This window comes from Bison bison, unplaced genomic scaffold (assembly GCF_000754665.1).
Source record: "Bison bison bison isolate TAMUID 2011002044 unplaced genomic scaffold, Bison_UMD1.0 scf7180017864180, whole genome shotgun sequence".
NCBI lineage: Eukaryota > Metazoa > Chordata > Mammalia > Artiodactyla > Bovidae > Bison > Bison bison.
The window spans coordinates 9,693,961-9,712,000 of record NW_011494752.1 but is presented as its reverse complement, the minus strand read 5'-3'; the positions used below and the strand labels follow the sequence as shown (position 1 = coordinate 9,712,000).

The 18,040-nt window shown below is 46.4% G+C and overlaps 1 protein-coding gene across 8 annotated transcripts in view; it reads right to left on the bottom strand.

The window, feature by feature from the left end:
• SPECC1 (sperm antigen with calponin homology and coiled-coil domains 1) overlaps positions 1 to 18,040 on the bottom strand; it is a 208,012-nt gene that overhangs the window by 69,188 nt on the left and 120,784 nt on the right. For all 8 annotated transcript variants that reach the window (XM_010842935.1, XM_010842936.1, XM_010842938.1 and 5 more), the window contains one exon: positions 4,655 to 6,231. In XM_010842935.1, coding sequence (XP_010841237.1) covers positions 4,655 to 6,231 — 1,577 coding nt within the window. The remainder of the gene's footprint in view (positions 1 to 4,654; positions 6,232 to 18,040) is intronic.

Here is an 18,040-nt window from a genome sequence, read left to right as displayed (position 1 = left end):
CTTTCCCGATTTGGAACCTGTCTGTTGTTCCGTGTCCAGTTCTAACTGTTGCTTCCTGACCTGCATATAGGTTTCTCAAGAGGGAGGTCAGGTGGTCTGGTATTCCCATCTCTTTCAGAATTTTCCACAGTTTATTGTGATCCACACAGTCAAAGGCTTTGGCATAGTCAATAAAGCAGAAATAGATGTTTTTTCTGGAACTCTCTTGCTTTTTCAATGATCCAGCGGATGTTGGCAATTTGATCTCTGGTTCCTCTGCCTTTTCTAAAACCAGTTTGAACATCTGGAAGTTCATGGTTCACGTATTATTGAAGCCTGGCTTGGAGAATTTTGAGCATTACTTTACTAGCGTGTGAGATGAGTGCAATTGTGCGGTAGTTTGAGCATTCTTTGGCATTGCCTTTCTTTGGGACTGGAATGAAAACTGACCTTTTCCAGTCCTGTGGCCACTGCTGAGTTTTCCAAGTTTGCTGGCATATGGAGTGCAGCACTTTCACAGCATCATCTTTTAGGATTTGAAACAGCTCAACTGAAATTCCATCACCTCCATTAACTTTGTTCATAGTGATGCTTCCGAAGGCCCACTTGACTTCACATTCCAGGATGTCTGGCTCTAGGTGAGTGATCACACCATTGTGATTATCTGGGTTGTGAAGATCTTTTTTGTACAATTCTTTTGTGTTTTCTTGCCACCTCTTCTTAATATCTTCTGCTTCTGTTAGGTCCATACCATTTCTGTCCTTTATTGAGCCCATCTTTGCATGAAATGTTTCCTTGATATCTCTAATTTTCTTGAAGAGATCACAAGTCTTTCCCATCTATTGTTTTCCTTTATTTCTCTGCACTGATCACTGAGGAAGGTTTTCTCATCTCTCCTTGCTATTCTTTGGAACTCTGCATTCAGATGGGTATATCTTTCCTTTTCTCCTTTGCTTTTCGCTTCTCTTCTTTTCATAGCTATTTGTCACATGTTAAGACTGTACATACTGTGATGGCTTAGGTAACTGTAACATGAGTGAGTATGCGTTATCTTGCTGTGTGTGTTTCATTTTTAAAAATTTTGGCTGTGCTGGGTCTTCGCTGTTGCCCAGGGGCTCTCTCTAGTTGCAGCATGTGGACTTAGTTGCCCTTCGGTATGTGGGACCTTAGTTCCCCAATCAGGTATTGAACCTGTATCTCCTGCATTGGACAGCGGATGTTTTAAAATTTTTTTAAATTGACTGTGCTAGGTCTTCGTTGCTTTGCTCAGGCTTTCGTTGCAGCAAGCAGGGGCTACTCTCTAGTTGTGGTATGCAGGCTTCTCATTGCAGTGGCTTCTTTTGTTGCAGAGCATAGGCTCTAGGGTACATGGGCTTCAGTAGTCATGACTTTCAGTCCCTAGAGTCAGGGCTCAGCTGCTCCAAGGCATGTGGGATCTTCCTGGACCAGGGATCAAACCTGTGTCCCCTGCACTGGCAGGCAGATTCTCACCCAGTGGACCACCAGGGAAGTCTCTGTTATGTTTGTTTTACATCTAACTTGGTTATTCCCTTCTGCTGAATCCTTGCTCCTGTTCTGATGGAGCCATGATTCATTCATGCCAGCTTCCGTCTGCACTATCTTTTTTACAATGCTATTCTGCCAAAGGGGAGGGAATATGCTAATTCAGTTTACACTTTTGTTATGGAAAAAGAAAGATGGGGTCAGAAAATTCAAGGAAGAGGGCAAACATCTGTATCTCACTGAGGCCCTCTGGGACACTTTCAGGGTGGGGCTGCAATGCTCCTTGAGGTGCTTTCCAAGGTCTCAACAAGGAGACAAATGCTGGGGTGGCCAGAGGCTTCAGAAATCAGTCCTGCGGTCAAGTTTAAGAAAGAGAATGGAGCTCAGGCCCAACTCAGCACCATCAAGGCACTGGGCTAGCCAAGAAGTCCCAGCCCATCCAGGATGTGGCCTCCTGGGTCCACAAGCCCACAGCCCTCCTGGAGCTGAGGGTCAGCGTCTCTGAAAAAGGAACACCGAGGTTGAGACCTAAAGCTTCAGAAAGGACCTGTGGGGGGGAAAGGGGGACAGGCATGGCCCCCCAGATACCTGAGGGCGAGAACTGGGCCTGGTTGGGCCTGGCAGAAGGGGCAGAGGGCAGTGAAGGGGCTGGAGGGGAAAGCAGATGGGGTGGGGAAGTGACCGACCAAGCAGAGTCCTGCTGGCTGTGGCCAATGGTGCTCTCACCTGCCCAGAGGCCACTCCCCCTTCTCTTCTTACTAAGACCCCCTAACTTGTTCAGGAATCAGGCTGTGATCCTGCAGTCTCAGGGAAGGTGACCTGAGGGAGGGTCATCAGGTCACTGGGTGTGACCCAGTCCTGCCTAGGTGTAAGGGGGGGAACCCAGGGAAGGTTCTCCCACAGGAGAGGGACCAGATGCTGAAAGCACCGTGCTCGCCTGCACCTCCAGCAGGAAGGCAGAGAGGGTCTCAGAGCTGCCAGCCTGGAGCGGCGACATTGCACTACCTGGACCCCACCACCAGCCTCGACCCCCAGACTCCAGGTTATGGAGCAGAGTGCACATCCGCTGACTGGGGCCCCGACACCAGGGTTTGTTCTCACTGTCCAAAGCACCAGCTGGTCATGCTCACAGACCACCTGTCATTTCAGCCAGGGTCCAGGTCTCTCCATCCCTGTAGGGTCCTATCTTCAGTCACAGTGACGGGGCCATTGACCTGCCACATCGTCTCTCAAATTCTGCTCTGGCCATTTCTGGCCAGTCACTGCCCTAATCATTTTGTCTTGGTGACAACGCTGGTCACACAATAATCATGTCACCTCTCATTTTCCTTGGCCACTCAGGCAAGTGCTTCTTTACAACCCCCTTACTCCATTGCAGGAAATGCCTGAGTTTTGCAGGAGGAACTGAATTTCTACCTACATGTTGTCAACCTTAGGGGAAGAGAAAAATCAGTGTCTTCTTTTAAAACTTCTAGGTTCCAAGACTTATAAAAATTCTCCAGCTTGAAATCAAGATCCCAAATGACTGGAATCTTGACGAGTAGACCTAGGCTGCATTATAATCTGGAAAAACAAAGATGTGGTCCAACTCCACAGTGCTGGCCAGCTAGGGAAGGCATGTGTGCAGTGGCGGGAGGCTAAGGCTTGAAGATTCTGTGGAAATAAGATCCCCCCTGCCCCGGCCCCACAAAGCTGTGCACAGGCAGCTTGTACGATCACACAGTCAGCTGCCAGCAAAATTATAAGGTGGAGGTCAGAGAAGCTGGAAGCCTGAAGATACTCAAACCCAGCTGAAAATGAATAAATGAGAGGAAGAGAAAGCCTGTAAGATGTCCACACCATTAATGACCAGAGAATCAGGTTGCAATGGACCATTCTTAAGGCAGATGAAGCAGGAGAGACAAACCCTCTGGGATTTCAGGGTGTAATTTGTATCAAGAGAGTGACAGCCCCTGAAATGAGGTGGGAGGATGTTTTCAGTACCTCTCAGCAAGGGACCCCAAAATCAGACCCAGAGCTCAGAGGAATTGGGAAATCAGAAGCCATCTGTCTATACCTGCTGTTCTGCTCTGAGGATGGGCAGAATATTATACAATCACCAGCAATCTTTACCAGAGAACAAAGTCCAGGCTGATTAAAGCATTATTTTTAAAAAATGAAAATAGTGATCATTTACTTGATCTTGGGTTGGGGAAGATCTTTCTGAGTGGAAATGGGGAGGGGGAAAAGAGGAAACGGAGACCAGATCTGAATGACCCAAAAGCTAGGTACCAAATGTCAGCAAGGGGTCCAGAACCCCCCACGCCATTGGTGATTACACCTATGTCTTGCTGCTGGCAGCCAATCTGGCCAAGGCATGCAAAGTCTTTAAAACGGTCACACTCTTGACATAGTGAGTCAATGTCTAGGAATTTTTCCTAAGGAAATAATCAGAGAGAGATAAAAAATGACTTACACTATCAAAAGACTGGGAAAAAAACATGAATGTTCAACAACAGGTGAGCAGTAAAGTACTTAGGAAATATTTCTAGAACAGCATACTATCTTGGCCTTCAAAATCATGTTTCAAAGAATAGTGAACAATGAGACTGTGCTCACAAAACATCAGATTTTTAAAAAGTTAGTAGGTATAGAATGATTTTTTAACTTGTGACATAAACATATACACACATACATTAGTACATCTGGAAGAAAACGCCAAAATAGTGGTTATATAATTGTATTACTTGGTGGGGAAACTTAGGATGATTTTAGTTTTCTGTTCCTAGGTGCCCAAAGCATGGTAACCAGGAAACTGGATGTCTATCACTCACTCTTCAACACTTGGCTTACTGCCACCTCTTCCAGGCAGTCCTCCTGCACTACCCTCCCTTACCCATGTTATTCTAGATGCTCCCCTGGGACTGGACTCCGGACTGACCTCTGCAACATTCTTTATTCCTGCATCATCAGACTCACTGTATCCCCGTGACACATTCTGCTACTGTAGCCAGAAATTGGGGTGTCTCATTGCTGCATGCCTGGTCTGTGTGGACTCTGACAGATCTTCAGGCTAGAGTGCTGGATTGTGAATGTAATTGAGTACCTGGTCCTCTGTGCCCTGTGCCTCTCAAGCCGAGGAGGGCCAAGCAGACAAGGGTGAGCAAACCACAGCGGAGAGAAAGCTTCTTACCTTGGCCAGCAGGCTTGAAACGCGCTTCACCTCTCCATGTGCCTTCAGCAGCTCCTGCCTGAGCTCCGAGCAGGACTGTTCCAGCTGGTCCTTCTCGGCTCGAGCCACGGTCAGCATTTCCTGGACGTCGCAGCCCTCAGCCATGGGCCCCAGGGGGCTGGCCCCTCCAGTTTTCTGCTCCTCGTTCTCCAGGGAGGCCTGCAAAGACCCGTTCTCTACCTGGAGCCCTTCCACGGGAAGCTGACGCGCTGCTGGGATCTCGGCTGTGGGGCCGCCGCTGTGCTGCTCCAGCTCCAGGCGGGTGGTCAGCTCCCCATTCACCTCCTGCAGGTGCCGGACCAGCTCCAGGGCACTGCGGTGCTCCTCCTCGACGGCGCGCAGGCGGCACGTCAGCTGCTGTTGGATGCTCAGCAGCTTCTCGCGCTCGAAGCGGCCCTGCTCCAGGATCTCTGTGCACTTCTGTTCCAGCTCCAGGATCTTGCCTTCCTGGGCGCCAGGCTCCTCGCCCTTGACACGCTCCTGCAGGAGGGTCATAAGCTTCTCATTCTCCTGGCTCAGCTGCTCCGCCCTCTCCCGGTGCTGATGGAAGGACGTTTCCAGGAGCGTCTTCTCATCCGCCAGCTTCTCATTTTCAGCCGTCAGCTCCTGCACCATCTGCTGCTGGTCAGACAGCTCCTGCAGCGTGGCCTGCAGCTCCTCAGCCGTGCTGTGCTGGTTCTCCTCCATCCTGTGGATCTTCTCTGCCAGGGACGCCAAGGACAGCTCGCTCGCTGTGTTTGGGGAGCTGCTGGCTGCCGAGCACTTGGAGCTCTTGACAAGGCTCCCAGCAGGGGACAGGGGCCCCAGGGTGTCTGCTGGGATGTGTTCGAAGTCAGAGGCATCCGGGGACAAGGAGGCCTTGGTGACATCACTGCTGGAAGAGCCTGATGTCCGCAGGGCACCCTCATGTGGGTTTTTTCTGTACACATCAATTTCACTCAACGCCTCATTCCCCGTCGGGCTCCCGAAGCTGGACTCCTGAGTTACGGACGTCGGGCAGCTGCTGTCCCCGGTGTGACTTGCTCCCCCCTCTGAATCTGGGGAATGCTCAAAATAAGTCAGTTTCTCTTTCAAGGCCCGGTTTTCTTCCTCGAGCTCTGCAAGCTCTTTCTGGAAGCTCTTGTTCTTCTCTTCAAGGGCTCGGATCAAAGGTTCCGAGTCACCTGGCAAGACTGATGCTCCGTCCACACTGGAGTCCAAAGCATCCCCGCCTTCACTGTCCTGAGTCCGTTTCTCCATCCATTTCTTGAGTTCACTTCGGAGCCTGTTGATCTCACTGTCTTTCTCTTTAGCTTCTGCCAAGAGCTCCCGGACCTGGGACTCGAGCACAGCCTTCTCTGCACCTTCATGCTCCGGCCGGGGTCTTGGGGGAGCAGCCCGCACGTGCTTGGTGGGGGTGGGCGTGCTGGAAGAGGTGGGGCTGGTCGTCACTTTCCTTGAGTTGGAGGGACCGCGTGGCACAGTTCTGTCTCTTGAGACAGTGACGGCAAGTTCTCGAGGGGCAGGAATGCCTGTCCTCTTGGTAGCTGTCACGGACCCTGAAGAGAGAAGAAACCAGTGAAACAAAGCGAGCACTTTTATGAAGGAAACCCAGTAACTTCAGCTCTCAGGGCACGTGGGCAGCATGGCTGCCACTCTTCCTTCATTGCATCCTCCCTGAAGTACCTACCCAGCTCCAACTGGGGCTTCTGCACCCCTGCCCCCAGCCCTGTGCTTCAGCAGAGCTGAGGCCACGCTGAGCTACTCAGCATCACCCCGTCCCCAGAGACAGCTGCTGCCTCAAAGCACACACCAGCCCCACAGTCAAGGTCAACGAGACACCAGGAGAGAGGTTCCTGGGTGAGCGTCTAAACATACTGGTTGCGGGTGAGTCTGGGGACGGCTGGCAACCATCACGGCAAGAGGAAGGTGAGGATGCAGAGAAGAAAGAAGGAACCAAGCTCTTAGTGGCGCTGCGGAGCTGTGGGTCAGTCACCCTGAGGCTGGCCCTCCAACCACACAAGCCAACAGTCACCTTTCATAAGTCACCTTAAACTAGGTTTTCTGTAACTTGAAACGTAACACAACTGAATTGACAGTTCTGGCAACTAAGCAAAATACAGGATCGCTGTGAATTCTTAAACAAACACTCAAAAAATGTATCATTTGCATTCTGACTGAACAAATTTCATGAAGAAATCAGAAGACCCAAATAATATTGTACTAGGCACAGGCTGATCTGATTCAATGACCTATTGTTTTTAACAAAGTGGGAATACTGTGCTCATTTGTATTCACAAAGAAACAAGAACCAACACGATGAGGGCCCAGCACATTCATCTGCAGTACAGTTTTCAATGCCAAACAGATTTACATAATGTGGAAATGATACAGAATTTAGAACTTACAATAGAAAATGTAAGGTAAGGAATTTATTTTCATCTATACTACCAGTTATTTTTTAACCTTCACCTATACTACATTTTAAATTTTCACTTATACTGTTTACTATGGAAAATGTAAAAAAAAAAAAAATCTAGGAGTGAAAACTCAGACATCAATCTCCTAAATGCTCCAAAATGAAACCCACCTTGGAGGTTAAAGTATAAAATGAAAAATCTGGACGTCTTACAAACTCAAAGATGTGTGATGAATCAAGGCTGACTGCAGCAAGTTACACTACAATGGACCGTGGACCGGAGGCCTCTGCTGTGTAGGGAGGGTGGGGGGCAGGGACACATCCACAGCCTGGCAGAGGCCCCAGCCAGCCGAGGCAGAAGCAGGAACCACTGTGGTGAAACAGCTCTGAACCCACTGCCAAGACAGCCACTAAGTCATGAGTAACTGTGTCTCCCAGTGCCCTGGAATCCGGGGGGTGATGTGGAGGCAGACAGTGGACACTGCTGAGTGTCTGACGGCGGATGCCTCTAAAACATTGACATGATGAAGGCTAAGCTGTCGTAGCCACACAGAATAAGACTCAGGTTTTTAAGTTAACCTTTCCAAATTACCAGGGCTTCCCTGGTAGCTCAGAGGGTAAAGCATCTGCCCACAATGCTGGAGACCCAGGTTCAATCCCTGGATCAGGAAGATCCCCTGGAGAAGGCAATGGCAACCCACTCCAGCACTTTTGCCTGGAAAATCCCATGGACAGAGGAGCCTGGCAGGCTATAGTCCTTGGGGTTGCAAAGAGTTGGACACAACTGAGCAACTTCACTTCACTTTCCAAATCAAGTTACTAGAAAGCTAAGAGCACGGTAACACACGTGTGATGCATGGCTGTGTCCTGGTGCCTCCGGTACACCACAATAAATGCTCAGTAAAGAAAAGATGTGTTTAAATGCCCTTGTAAAGTGAAGACTGAAATCACTAAGCAATAAACCTTTTCATCACACCAGTCTTCTGGAGTGAAGTAACCTTGGCAAGGACCCGAATGAAAATTGAGGGATAACTAAAGTTTCAACTTAATGATAGTGAGGACATGCAACACTGAATATCCAGGACCGACTGTCACGGTATCTGCATTCCTGATAACGCCACTAAAGCAAGGCTCCTTTCAGCTGTCTGTTGACTGGGAAGAATGATGTGGACAGCAGCAGCCCACCTCTGCCATCGTGGCAGCGGCAGCTTCACTGCTTCCTCTTGCTGACAGTCTCAGTCTGTCCGCCACTTGGGTGTTACTTATGCCTTATCTAAACTACTAGGAATTTGTTGACATCAAACCCAAGTCCATTTATGAATTATATCCAGTTGCGGATTACAAAGCACGCAACCCAGCTGTACTTTCATAACATCTGTTCTTTTTTTGGTTCTCGCTGCTTCATCATCACTTGACAATCAGTGTACTTGCCTCCTTACCTTCTTTAAAAGGCTCTTCCCATCTCTGGACACGTCTTTTCAGAAACTATCATTAGCTGAGCATAAGTTGAGAGTGCTGCTAAAATTCATCACTGGACCAAACTAAAGTGGTAATACTTCCCCCTCTGCATCAAGACATCCCATCACGGCCACTGGCAGGGTTGGGGGTGCAGTCCCCCAGCTTACCACGTCATAAACCAGAAGGGTTCTTCCTCCCAGTCTCCTTCAAGAACTGAGTTCAGAGGCGTCAGCTCAGAGCCATTCAGCCTGGGCAGGTTCCCCAGCCCAGGAAAGCTGAGCAGGGAGACAGCCGGGGTGGCTAGAGCCTAGGCTGATGGGCAGGGCCCAGCGTGGTAGGCACCCTTGCGTCTTTCCTCTTCTGATCACTGTTTATTTGTGCCAAGGATAGCTGTCTGGCTACAAGAAGTTAAAAGCAAGCTCTGCCTAATACAATAATATTTTTAAACCATGTTTGACATGTTACATTTCACAACACCAAAGGAGAAACTGTATTATCTTGTGGCTGATCACAGGTGCATCAAAGTGTGTGTCACAGACACACGCACAAGGAGGGGAGAGGACGCGTAGGACAGGGAGTGCTGAGCTGGTCGACAGTGAGTAGTTCTCCTGATTCTTTTTTACGTTATATTTATGCCATAAAGTAAGAAAGAGGGAACACAGGGAACTACTCTGTGGTGACCTAAGTGCAAAGGAAATCTGAAAAAGATAGGATATATGTATACAAATGGCTGATTCAGTTTGCTGTACAGCAGAAACTGACACAACACTGTAAAGCAACTATACTCCAATAAAACTTAAAAAAAAAAAAGGGAAAAGTCCTATCATAACAATACACAGAGAGAAAATGGGGTGGGAAAAAAATCTTTCCATAGAACAAAGCATGTTTAAAATAAACAACAGTGCAGTCATTTAAATTATTGATAAGGTTTTAAGCAGTGGTTCTCATGAGCTGAAGATAAAACACTTTCAGTCTCTTTCTGATTTCCTCATCTTACCCAAAGAATCTGTTCCTGGGGCTGCTCTGTGTGATGTGTGTCAGGTTGGGGGAAAGGGTGGCATTCTGAAGTAAACCATTAACCTTTCGTTTATTCACCAAGGATTCGAGTCCTGCTCTACAGAGACACACAATTCACAAGATTGCATGCTGCCTGCCTGGTCTCCTAACACAAGCAGACTCGCTCATTCTATCTCTAAAAATCTAAAACTACCAGGTTACTCTGTATTATAACTCTTTATAACCTTTTTTAAAAAATAAGATAATACACTTTAAAAAAATATTTATTTTTATTTACTTGGCTGTGCCAGGTCTTGGTTGCGGCATGTGGGGGTCTTAGTTCCCTGACCAGGGATGGACCCCAGGCACCCTGCACTGGGAGCACAGAGTCTTAGCCACCAGGGAAGTCCTTTTGTAACCTTTTTCTTGGAAAATTCCAGTAATTTCTTTACTGTCAAATCTAATCTTCCCGGACTCCTCATCCATTTCCGCTCTTGGCTGGTGGCTCACTTTTGAGAATCTTTGCTCTCTGCAGTCACAAAATATTCTGACAGTGGTACCAGCCATCTTTCAGTTTCCCCCATCAGAGAAGAACATATTTAAAGCCTCCTTCCTCCTTTCTTTCTGTAACCAGCCAGGCAGTCACCCAGATGTATTAATTAGCTTTGAGAGGGTCTCCATGTTTTTCCTTTCCTTTCAGTCTGACTCTAGTCCAGGTCCTTGGAACGTTCCATTGAAATTTCTGAAACATTCTCACAGGTCTTTCTGGTTCCAGCCTCCCCCACCTGTAAGATGTTCTGGATCCATATCCCTTAAGTAAGCCTCATTTTCTATTCCAGACTCTGTATGTATTTCCCGTCAAACTTCTTCCTGTGGTTTCAAGGTCACGCACACCAGCCACAGCCAACCGTATTCATCATTTGCACCTTTCTGCTCCCCACAACCCTCACTGAGCTCTTGCCAGTGTCCCCAGGGTCCCCAATACACCTGTGACTTGTGGAAATGTCATTCCCTTCCCACTGGATCCTTCTAACCAGCATTTAAACATACTCAATTCTCTTCAATTAAAAGACACATGCACCCAGTGTTCACTGCAGCACTATTCACAAGAGCCAAGGCATGGAAACAACCTAAATGTCCGTCAATAGATGACTGGATAAAGAATAGCGTATATGAAAGTGAAAGTGACTCAGCGTGTCCAACTCTTTGCGACCCCACGGACTATACAGTCCATGGAATTCTCCAGGCCAGAATAATGGAATGGGTAACCGTTCCCTTCTCCAGGGGATCTTCCTAACCCAGGGATCAAACGCAGGTCTCCACATTGCAGGTGGATTCTTTACCACCTGACCCACAAGGGAAACCCAAGAATACTGGAGTGGGTAGCCTATCCCTTCTCCAGCAGATCTTCCCGACACAGGAATCAAACAGGGGTCTCCTGCATTGCAGGTGGATTCTTCACCAACTGAGCTATCAGGGAAGCCCCATGTGTATATATACAATGGAATATTACTTGGCCATAAAAAAGAACAAAATAATGCCATTTGTAGCAACATGGGAAAGACTGAAGGCAAAAGGACCAGCGGGTGGCAGAGGATAAGATGGTTGGATAGCATCACTGACTCAATCGACATGAATCTGAGCAAATTCTGGGAGACAGTGAAGGACAGGGAAGCCTGGTGTGCTGTAGTCCATGGGGTCACAAAGAGTCAAACATGACTTAGCAACTGAGAAACAACAAGTAACAGGAATGGACCTAGAGATTGTCATACTGAGTGAAGTCAGTCAGACAGAAAAAGACAAATATCATGTAATATCACTTATATGTGGAATCTAAAAAAAATTACAAATGAATTTATTTACAAAACAGAAATAGACTCACAGACATAGAAAACAAACTTATGGTTACCAGGGGGAAGCAAGGGAGTGGGGCAGAAGGATAAATTAGGAGCTTAACAGAAACATACCACTATACATAAAATAGATAAATAGCAAGGATCTACTGTATAGCACAGGAACTGTAGTTACTATCTTGTATTAATAATAACCTATAATGGAAAAGAATCTGAAAAAGAATAGATATATTTATACATACAACTGAATCACTTTGCTTATACCTGAAACTAACATTGTAAATCAACTAGACTCTAATAAAAGTTTTTAAGAATTTAAAAAAAAGAGTATCTGAGTCCACACCTTCCTTCAGCTAGTCTCTGATCTGTCCCTACGTGTCCCAGCAGAATCCGGCCCCGCAATGTACTTCCAGGTTGTCTGCATTTCTTCCCCCTCATCCCCTCCTCTGCCCACTCCCATTACTCAATCAAACAGTGTCTGCTGAGCTTATCAGTGGCTTCCACTGCAACATTCAATGCAGTGGGTGTTTTCAATCCTCTCAGCAGGGCTGGACTTTTTGACATGGGTCTCTGATGTCATACTGACCTAGTTCTCTCTGACCTCAGCAGCCACCCCATGTGGCCCCCCACCTCCCACTCTCTGCATGCTGGAAGTCTTCAGATCCAGGTCCTGGGCCATTCCTCTTCTCTTATTACAAGTATTTTCCTGGTGCTTCTACTCAATCCCATGAGCTTAAACACCACCTGTATTCTGATGACTCTCACATCAACTCTCTTATATGGATCTCTCCTCTGACAACATATGAACATCAAACTACTCACTTGATAAGCATAATTGAATTATCACAAAAGTATTTCAAACTAGATAAAAGGGAGAAAGAAAAGCTAGGAAAGTGTGAACAATGTGTAAAGGCCCTGGAGTACATGGAGGGGCTGATGAGAAAGAAGGCTAATGGCCATAGGGTGCTCAGGGCAGGTCTCACCATTGAAATTCAAGGTTACACACATTCGCTAAAACAAGGCCAGGATGCTATGAAAAAGTAATAGAAAAAGCTCTAGCTCTCAGAAAGTTTAAATATGTTTGTCAAATCAAAAGATTCAATGGAAGGAATACAATGCAAAATGAAGGAATTCTCTCAATGTGTACGAGAAAATGGAAACAAGATGAAAATCGAAAGGATAAACATAGAGGGCCAAACCAGGCAATCAAATAATCAATTAATAGAAATTCCAGAACTATAGATGAGTGGAAACAGAGAAGGAAATAATCAAAGAGCAATTCCCCAAATTTGAGGAAGGTGTCGATAGAATTTATGTCAGGCAAAACAAAAAATAGATCCACAAGGAGATAGATAAATATTTTTAAAGTTTCAGAACACCAAGAATGTGTAAAAGTTTGGGGAAGGTGTGTGAACTGAGAATGAGCCTGGCCATCATCATGTATTGGGTTGGCCAAAGAGTTTGTTCAGGTTTTCCATAAGATGTTACAGAAAAACCTGAATGAAGTTTTTGGCCAACCCAGTATTAGCAATACTGAATTCTAGAAGGCAACAAAGCAAATGCCTACAGAGTTCTGTGGGAAAATGATTTTTAACCTAGATTTCTATACCCAACCTAACTGCAAATCAATTAGAGAGGCAGAAAACACATGTCAAAACATGCACAGACTCAGAAAATTAAAACTGCCAACACCTTTTCTGAGGAAGTTATTCAAGGATGTGCTCCAGGAAAACAATGAAGCAAACCAAACAGAAGAGGATGAGTCATCCAGGAAGCCTGGCCTTATCAGAAGAAAGCAGTCAAGGGAAGTCTCGGATGGTGTCCATGGAGCAAGTCTGGAGAACAAGTCCATGCTGGGTTGAGAGGATCAAGTGTCTAAGAAGGGAGGTTTCTTTAATAGAACACCTCATTGGAAGAAGAGTTGGGGGGGCGGGGGGAGTGAGGATATAATAAAAATAGTGAAAAAACAGAAACCTTACAAAAACAAGAAACTGCATAAAGGTAACAAAATCATAGCACATGACTACACTCTGCAGGGAAGCCTATCTTGCTGTTGTTCAGGCCCTAAGTCATGTCCAGCTGTTTGCAACCCTATAGACTACAGCACGCAGGCCTCCCTGTCCCTCACTATCTCCCGGAGTTTGCCCAAGTTCATGTCCATTGAATCAGTGATGCTATCCACCCATCTCATCCTCTGCCGCCTCTTCTCTCCTTTTATCCTCAGTCTTTCTCAGAAGCCTATCTTTGTAGTCATAATAACATTAGTACTACCTTAAATTTACCTATACCAAAGTAGGAAAGACTGTTTTATAGAACATTTGAATACTATCATCCTTGTTAGCAAAAAAAAAAAAAATTAAAGTACCAATAGAAGAAATTGAGAGGTAGAAGACCAGGTGAAGAAAGCTGGAAGAAAGGGTTGTGACAATTTCCAACCTCATCTCATAAATGGAGAGTCAAAGAGACTAAATATAGTTGGCAAAACAAGAAAAAAAGATGAACTACATTATTAAAATAAAAGAGGTAACCAGGAAAGGAATTAAAAACAGTGATATGACACTGGGAGGAGGCAAAAGGTTATGAGTTAAATTCTCACCTATCATTGTGAGGGTCAACAAAGTGTCTACATGTGAAAAACTGAAAAACAGCAATGTCAACAGAATGATTAGACAGGCCACAGACTAGGAGGAAAAAAATCTGCAATAGACGTATCTGATAAAGGACCGTTAGCCAAAACACACAAAGAACTCAACAATATGAAAATGAACAACCTAATTAATGGGCAAAATATCTGAACAGAAACCTCACCAAGGAAGATAAACAGATGGCAAATAAGCAGGTGAAGAGATGCTCATACATCATCAGGGAATTGAAAATTAAAACAAGGACATACCACTGCACACCAATTTTAGAGTTGCGAAAGCCCAAAACACAACACCAAATGCTGGTCTGGATGTGGAGCAACAGGAAGTTGTACTTCTACTGGTGGGAACACAGAATTGTACAGCCACTTGTGAAGACAGATCGGTGGTTTCTTTGTTGTTGTTGACCTAGGGGGCTCATCTTCTGACATCATATCTTATTGCCTTTTCTTACCATCCATGGGGTTCTCCAGGCAAGAATACTGGAGCGGGTTGCCACTTCCTTCTTCAGAGGACCACATATTGTCAGAACTCTTCACTATGACCTGTCCATCTTGGGTGGCCCTGCACAGCACGGCTCATAGTTTCATGGAGTTACACAAGCCCCTTCAACATAACAAGGCTGTAATCCATGAAGGGGATTCAGCAATTGTACTTCCTGGTATTTCCCCAAATGAGTTGAAAACTAACGTCCACACAAAAACCTCTAAGTGGATACTGATAGCAGCTTTAGTCATAGATGCCAAAACTTGGAAGCAGTCAAGATGTCCTTCAGTGGGTGAATGGCTAAACTGTGGTACATCAGCCAGTGGAACATTAATCAGCACTAAAAAGAAATGAGCTGTCAAGCCGTGAAAAGACACAGAAGAACCTTAAATGCATATGATTAAGTGAATGAGGCGAATTTGAAAAGGCTACATTCTGTGATTCCAACCACTAACATATGACACTCTGGAAAAAACAAAACTATGGAGATACTGAAAAGATCAGTGATTGCCAGGATTTTAAAGGAAGGGGATGGGAATAGGCAGGGGAGGATTTTTTTTATTTGGCTCTAGTTGTATCTAGTTGCAGCATGCAGGATCTAAAGTTCCCTGTTGTTGTTCAGTTGCTAAGTCGTGTCTAATTCTTTGTGATCCCGATGGACTGCAGCCCGCCAGGATCCTGTCCAAGGGATTTCTCTGTCAAGAATACTGAAGTGGGTTGCCATTTCTTCCTCCAGGGGATCTTCCTGACCCAGGGATCAAACCCGCATCTCCTGCATTGCAGGTGGATTCTTTACCACTGAGCCACTAGGGAAGCCCTTTCATAGTAAAGGTCTCGCCCTATTTCACTATTTAACCAGTGCATCTCCTACTTTGTTAATAAGATTTAAGGAAAAGAAATGCGAGTGTTTGTGGACGCTGTGGAAGCCAGTAATCTGCAGCTGATTTTATACGCAGTGCTGGTCCTTTGGACTTAGAACAAATGAGATAAAACAGGAAAGCCTGAGGCAACTCAAGCTCTGCCATAAGGAACTGGGTCTCTTATCGCATCTCCAGCTCCACCTCACCTGTGGTAGGAAGTATTTCCATGGGCTGCCTTTTGCAGAGTCTCAATAGTTTTTCCTAAAGATTCACACATTCCTCACATTAAAGTTCACGGAAACTCCCTTTGCAAAGCAAACAGAGGAAAAAAATACACACAAGTGAGCCAAACTACTTGCTCATCTTGCTTCCTTCACTAAAGGCAACCAGTACAGCCCACATTCAGAGACGACTTCTGCAACCAGATACATGTTTTGTCTCATCTTCCTGTTTCTTTTTCCAGACCACAGAATTAATTTTGCTTATGGTCCCCTTGGTCAGCAACTCGGGTAGAGTCTAAAAAACACCCGTAAATCTGTGTTCTTCTCCTTCCCAAAGACCTACTCTGGACCTCGGCCACCACGCACGGAGCTCTAGAACCAGGGGGCTTCTAAACAAAAGACCCCTAACATTAAGAGGGGGCTCTGGCCTGAGGGAGGACACAGTGGCCGCTCTGTGTTGGGTTCAAAGCAAGATGGGGCAGGAGACAAAGCAGCAGTGTTTGGAGAAGAGCTTCTTCCAGGCAGCCCACGTGGCGCTCAGTTCGTCATCTCCAGGAGGAGCCAGAATGCAAACCACCGCTGGATGGGCTGCTCCAGCAGGCTGGCTGAAAGGGGCAGAGGCAGCTGGTTTCCACTGAGACCCAAGTGGCCTGGGATTTGCTCTGCAGGCCACGTGAGCCTTCGGCTCCACTGTGCAGGTCAAATGCCAGCCTTCCCACCTGACCCGAGGGCTGGCACCTCCACACAGGAATCCCCCAGCACCCTCAGTGTCTCCAGGCAGCAAACGCTGAGTGAGGGGGGATGGGGGTGGTGGAACTGTGGTGAAAGCAAAGACTTGCCCCTCCCTGGGCAGCAGAGATGGGAAAAGATGGACTCCATGAGGCCTGACGCAGAGCAGAATGACCCATCCTGGATCACTATTTAACTCTAATTCTCTAAAATGGGGTTTCCCTGGTGGCTCAGACAGTAAAGAATCTGTCTGCCAATGCAGAAGATCTAGGTTCGACCCCTGGGTCGGGAAGATCCCCTGGAGGAGGGAATGGCAACCCACTCCTGTATTCTTGCCTGGGAATCCCATGGACAGAAGAGCCTGGTGGGCTGCAGTCCTTGCGGGGGGTCACAAAGAGTCTGACATGATTGAGTGACTAAACACTAATACTTCTCTGAAATGAGACACGTGGCTTTATCTCACAGTGGTCACTGAGAAACTTCCAAGTTCCAGCATTATAAGGGATTAAATTTACCTGAATTTGCGAGTGGAGCAACAAGAGAATTAGGTCAACTGGGCAAGCTGAATCCTATTTACTTGAATTAGCATCACTTTTTTCTTTTCTTTTCTTTTTTTTTAAACCACCCATAGGTCAAAACATACAAAGAACTTTAAGGCGCTGTCCACATTCTTTAAACTGGAGTTCACCACGTAGGCGGTTACAACAGTTCTTTACATTGTGGGGCACTTTGGTTCTCAAAGCATTTTCTACATAATATATGAGGTTCACAAAAGTCAGCTGGCAACACATTGCTATCTTCACTTTTTGGACAAGGAAAATGAGTCTGACAGGCCTCACATTTTGCCCAAGGGTCATAAAATAAGTATGTCTTCTGATAGCTATTCTTGTTGCCCAGTCATGTCCAACTCTTTGCGACCCCATGGATTGTACCCTGTCAGGCTCCTCTGTTCATGGGATTCCCAGGCAAGAATACTGGAGTGGGTTGTCATGCCCTCCTCCAGGGGATCTTCCTGATCCAGGGAACGAACCTATGTCTCCTGCATTGTGAGGCAGATTCTTTATGAGACAAGCCATGTGGGAAGCCCTAAGGAGGCACCAAACAGTGTTATTTCAGAACTGGAAGACACAGAAATCATGTGGCCTGATCTTTCATGCAAAGTAGTATCGACAGCATCCAGCTTCCGTTGCTATTTTAAACTCTTACATTGAACACGGCATCAGCTGTTTCCACTGCTGAGCAGCTCAAAGAGCCAGACAATCCTTCTTTCTTTCCAACTGGCTGAACGCAGTCTTGGTTCACATGACACACGTGGGTTCCAGTTCTGAAACAATCTGGAACCATGAAGAACAAACGGCTTTCCTGTCCCCCATGATGTCTGAACATCTGAGACCCACTTTCATCCCCCTTGGCCTTCTATTCTTGAAGCAGGACATCCTTAACCCTTCTGACCCAGCCTCCCAGGTCCTGGGGCCAGTCACTGGATGAACGGCCTGGTGACTGAGTTCTGCCTCTAAGAGAGCAAAGTCCCTCTGCTGTTTCAAAAATCTCAAAATGCTGCAGATGTGGTCACTCAGAGTTTTCATAGCAGAAAACCCAACTCAAGCTTGCAGTCATAAGAAGAGAGGAAATGCTTGCAGAACTGGAAGTCCAGGCACAGCCTGACTTCAGGTCAGCTCAGCGGTAAGATGTCCCTGGGGCCTG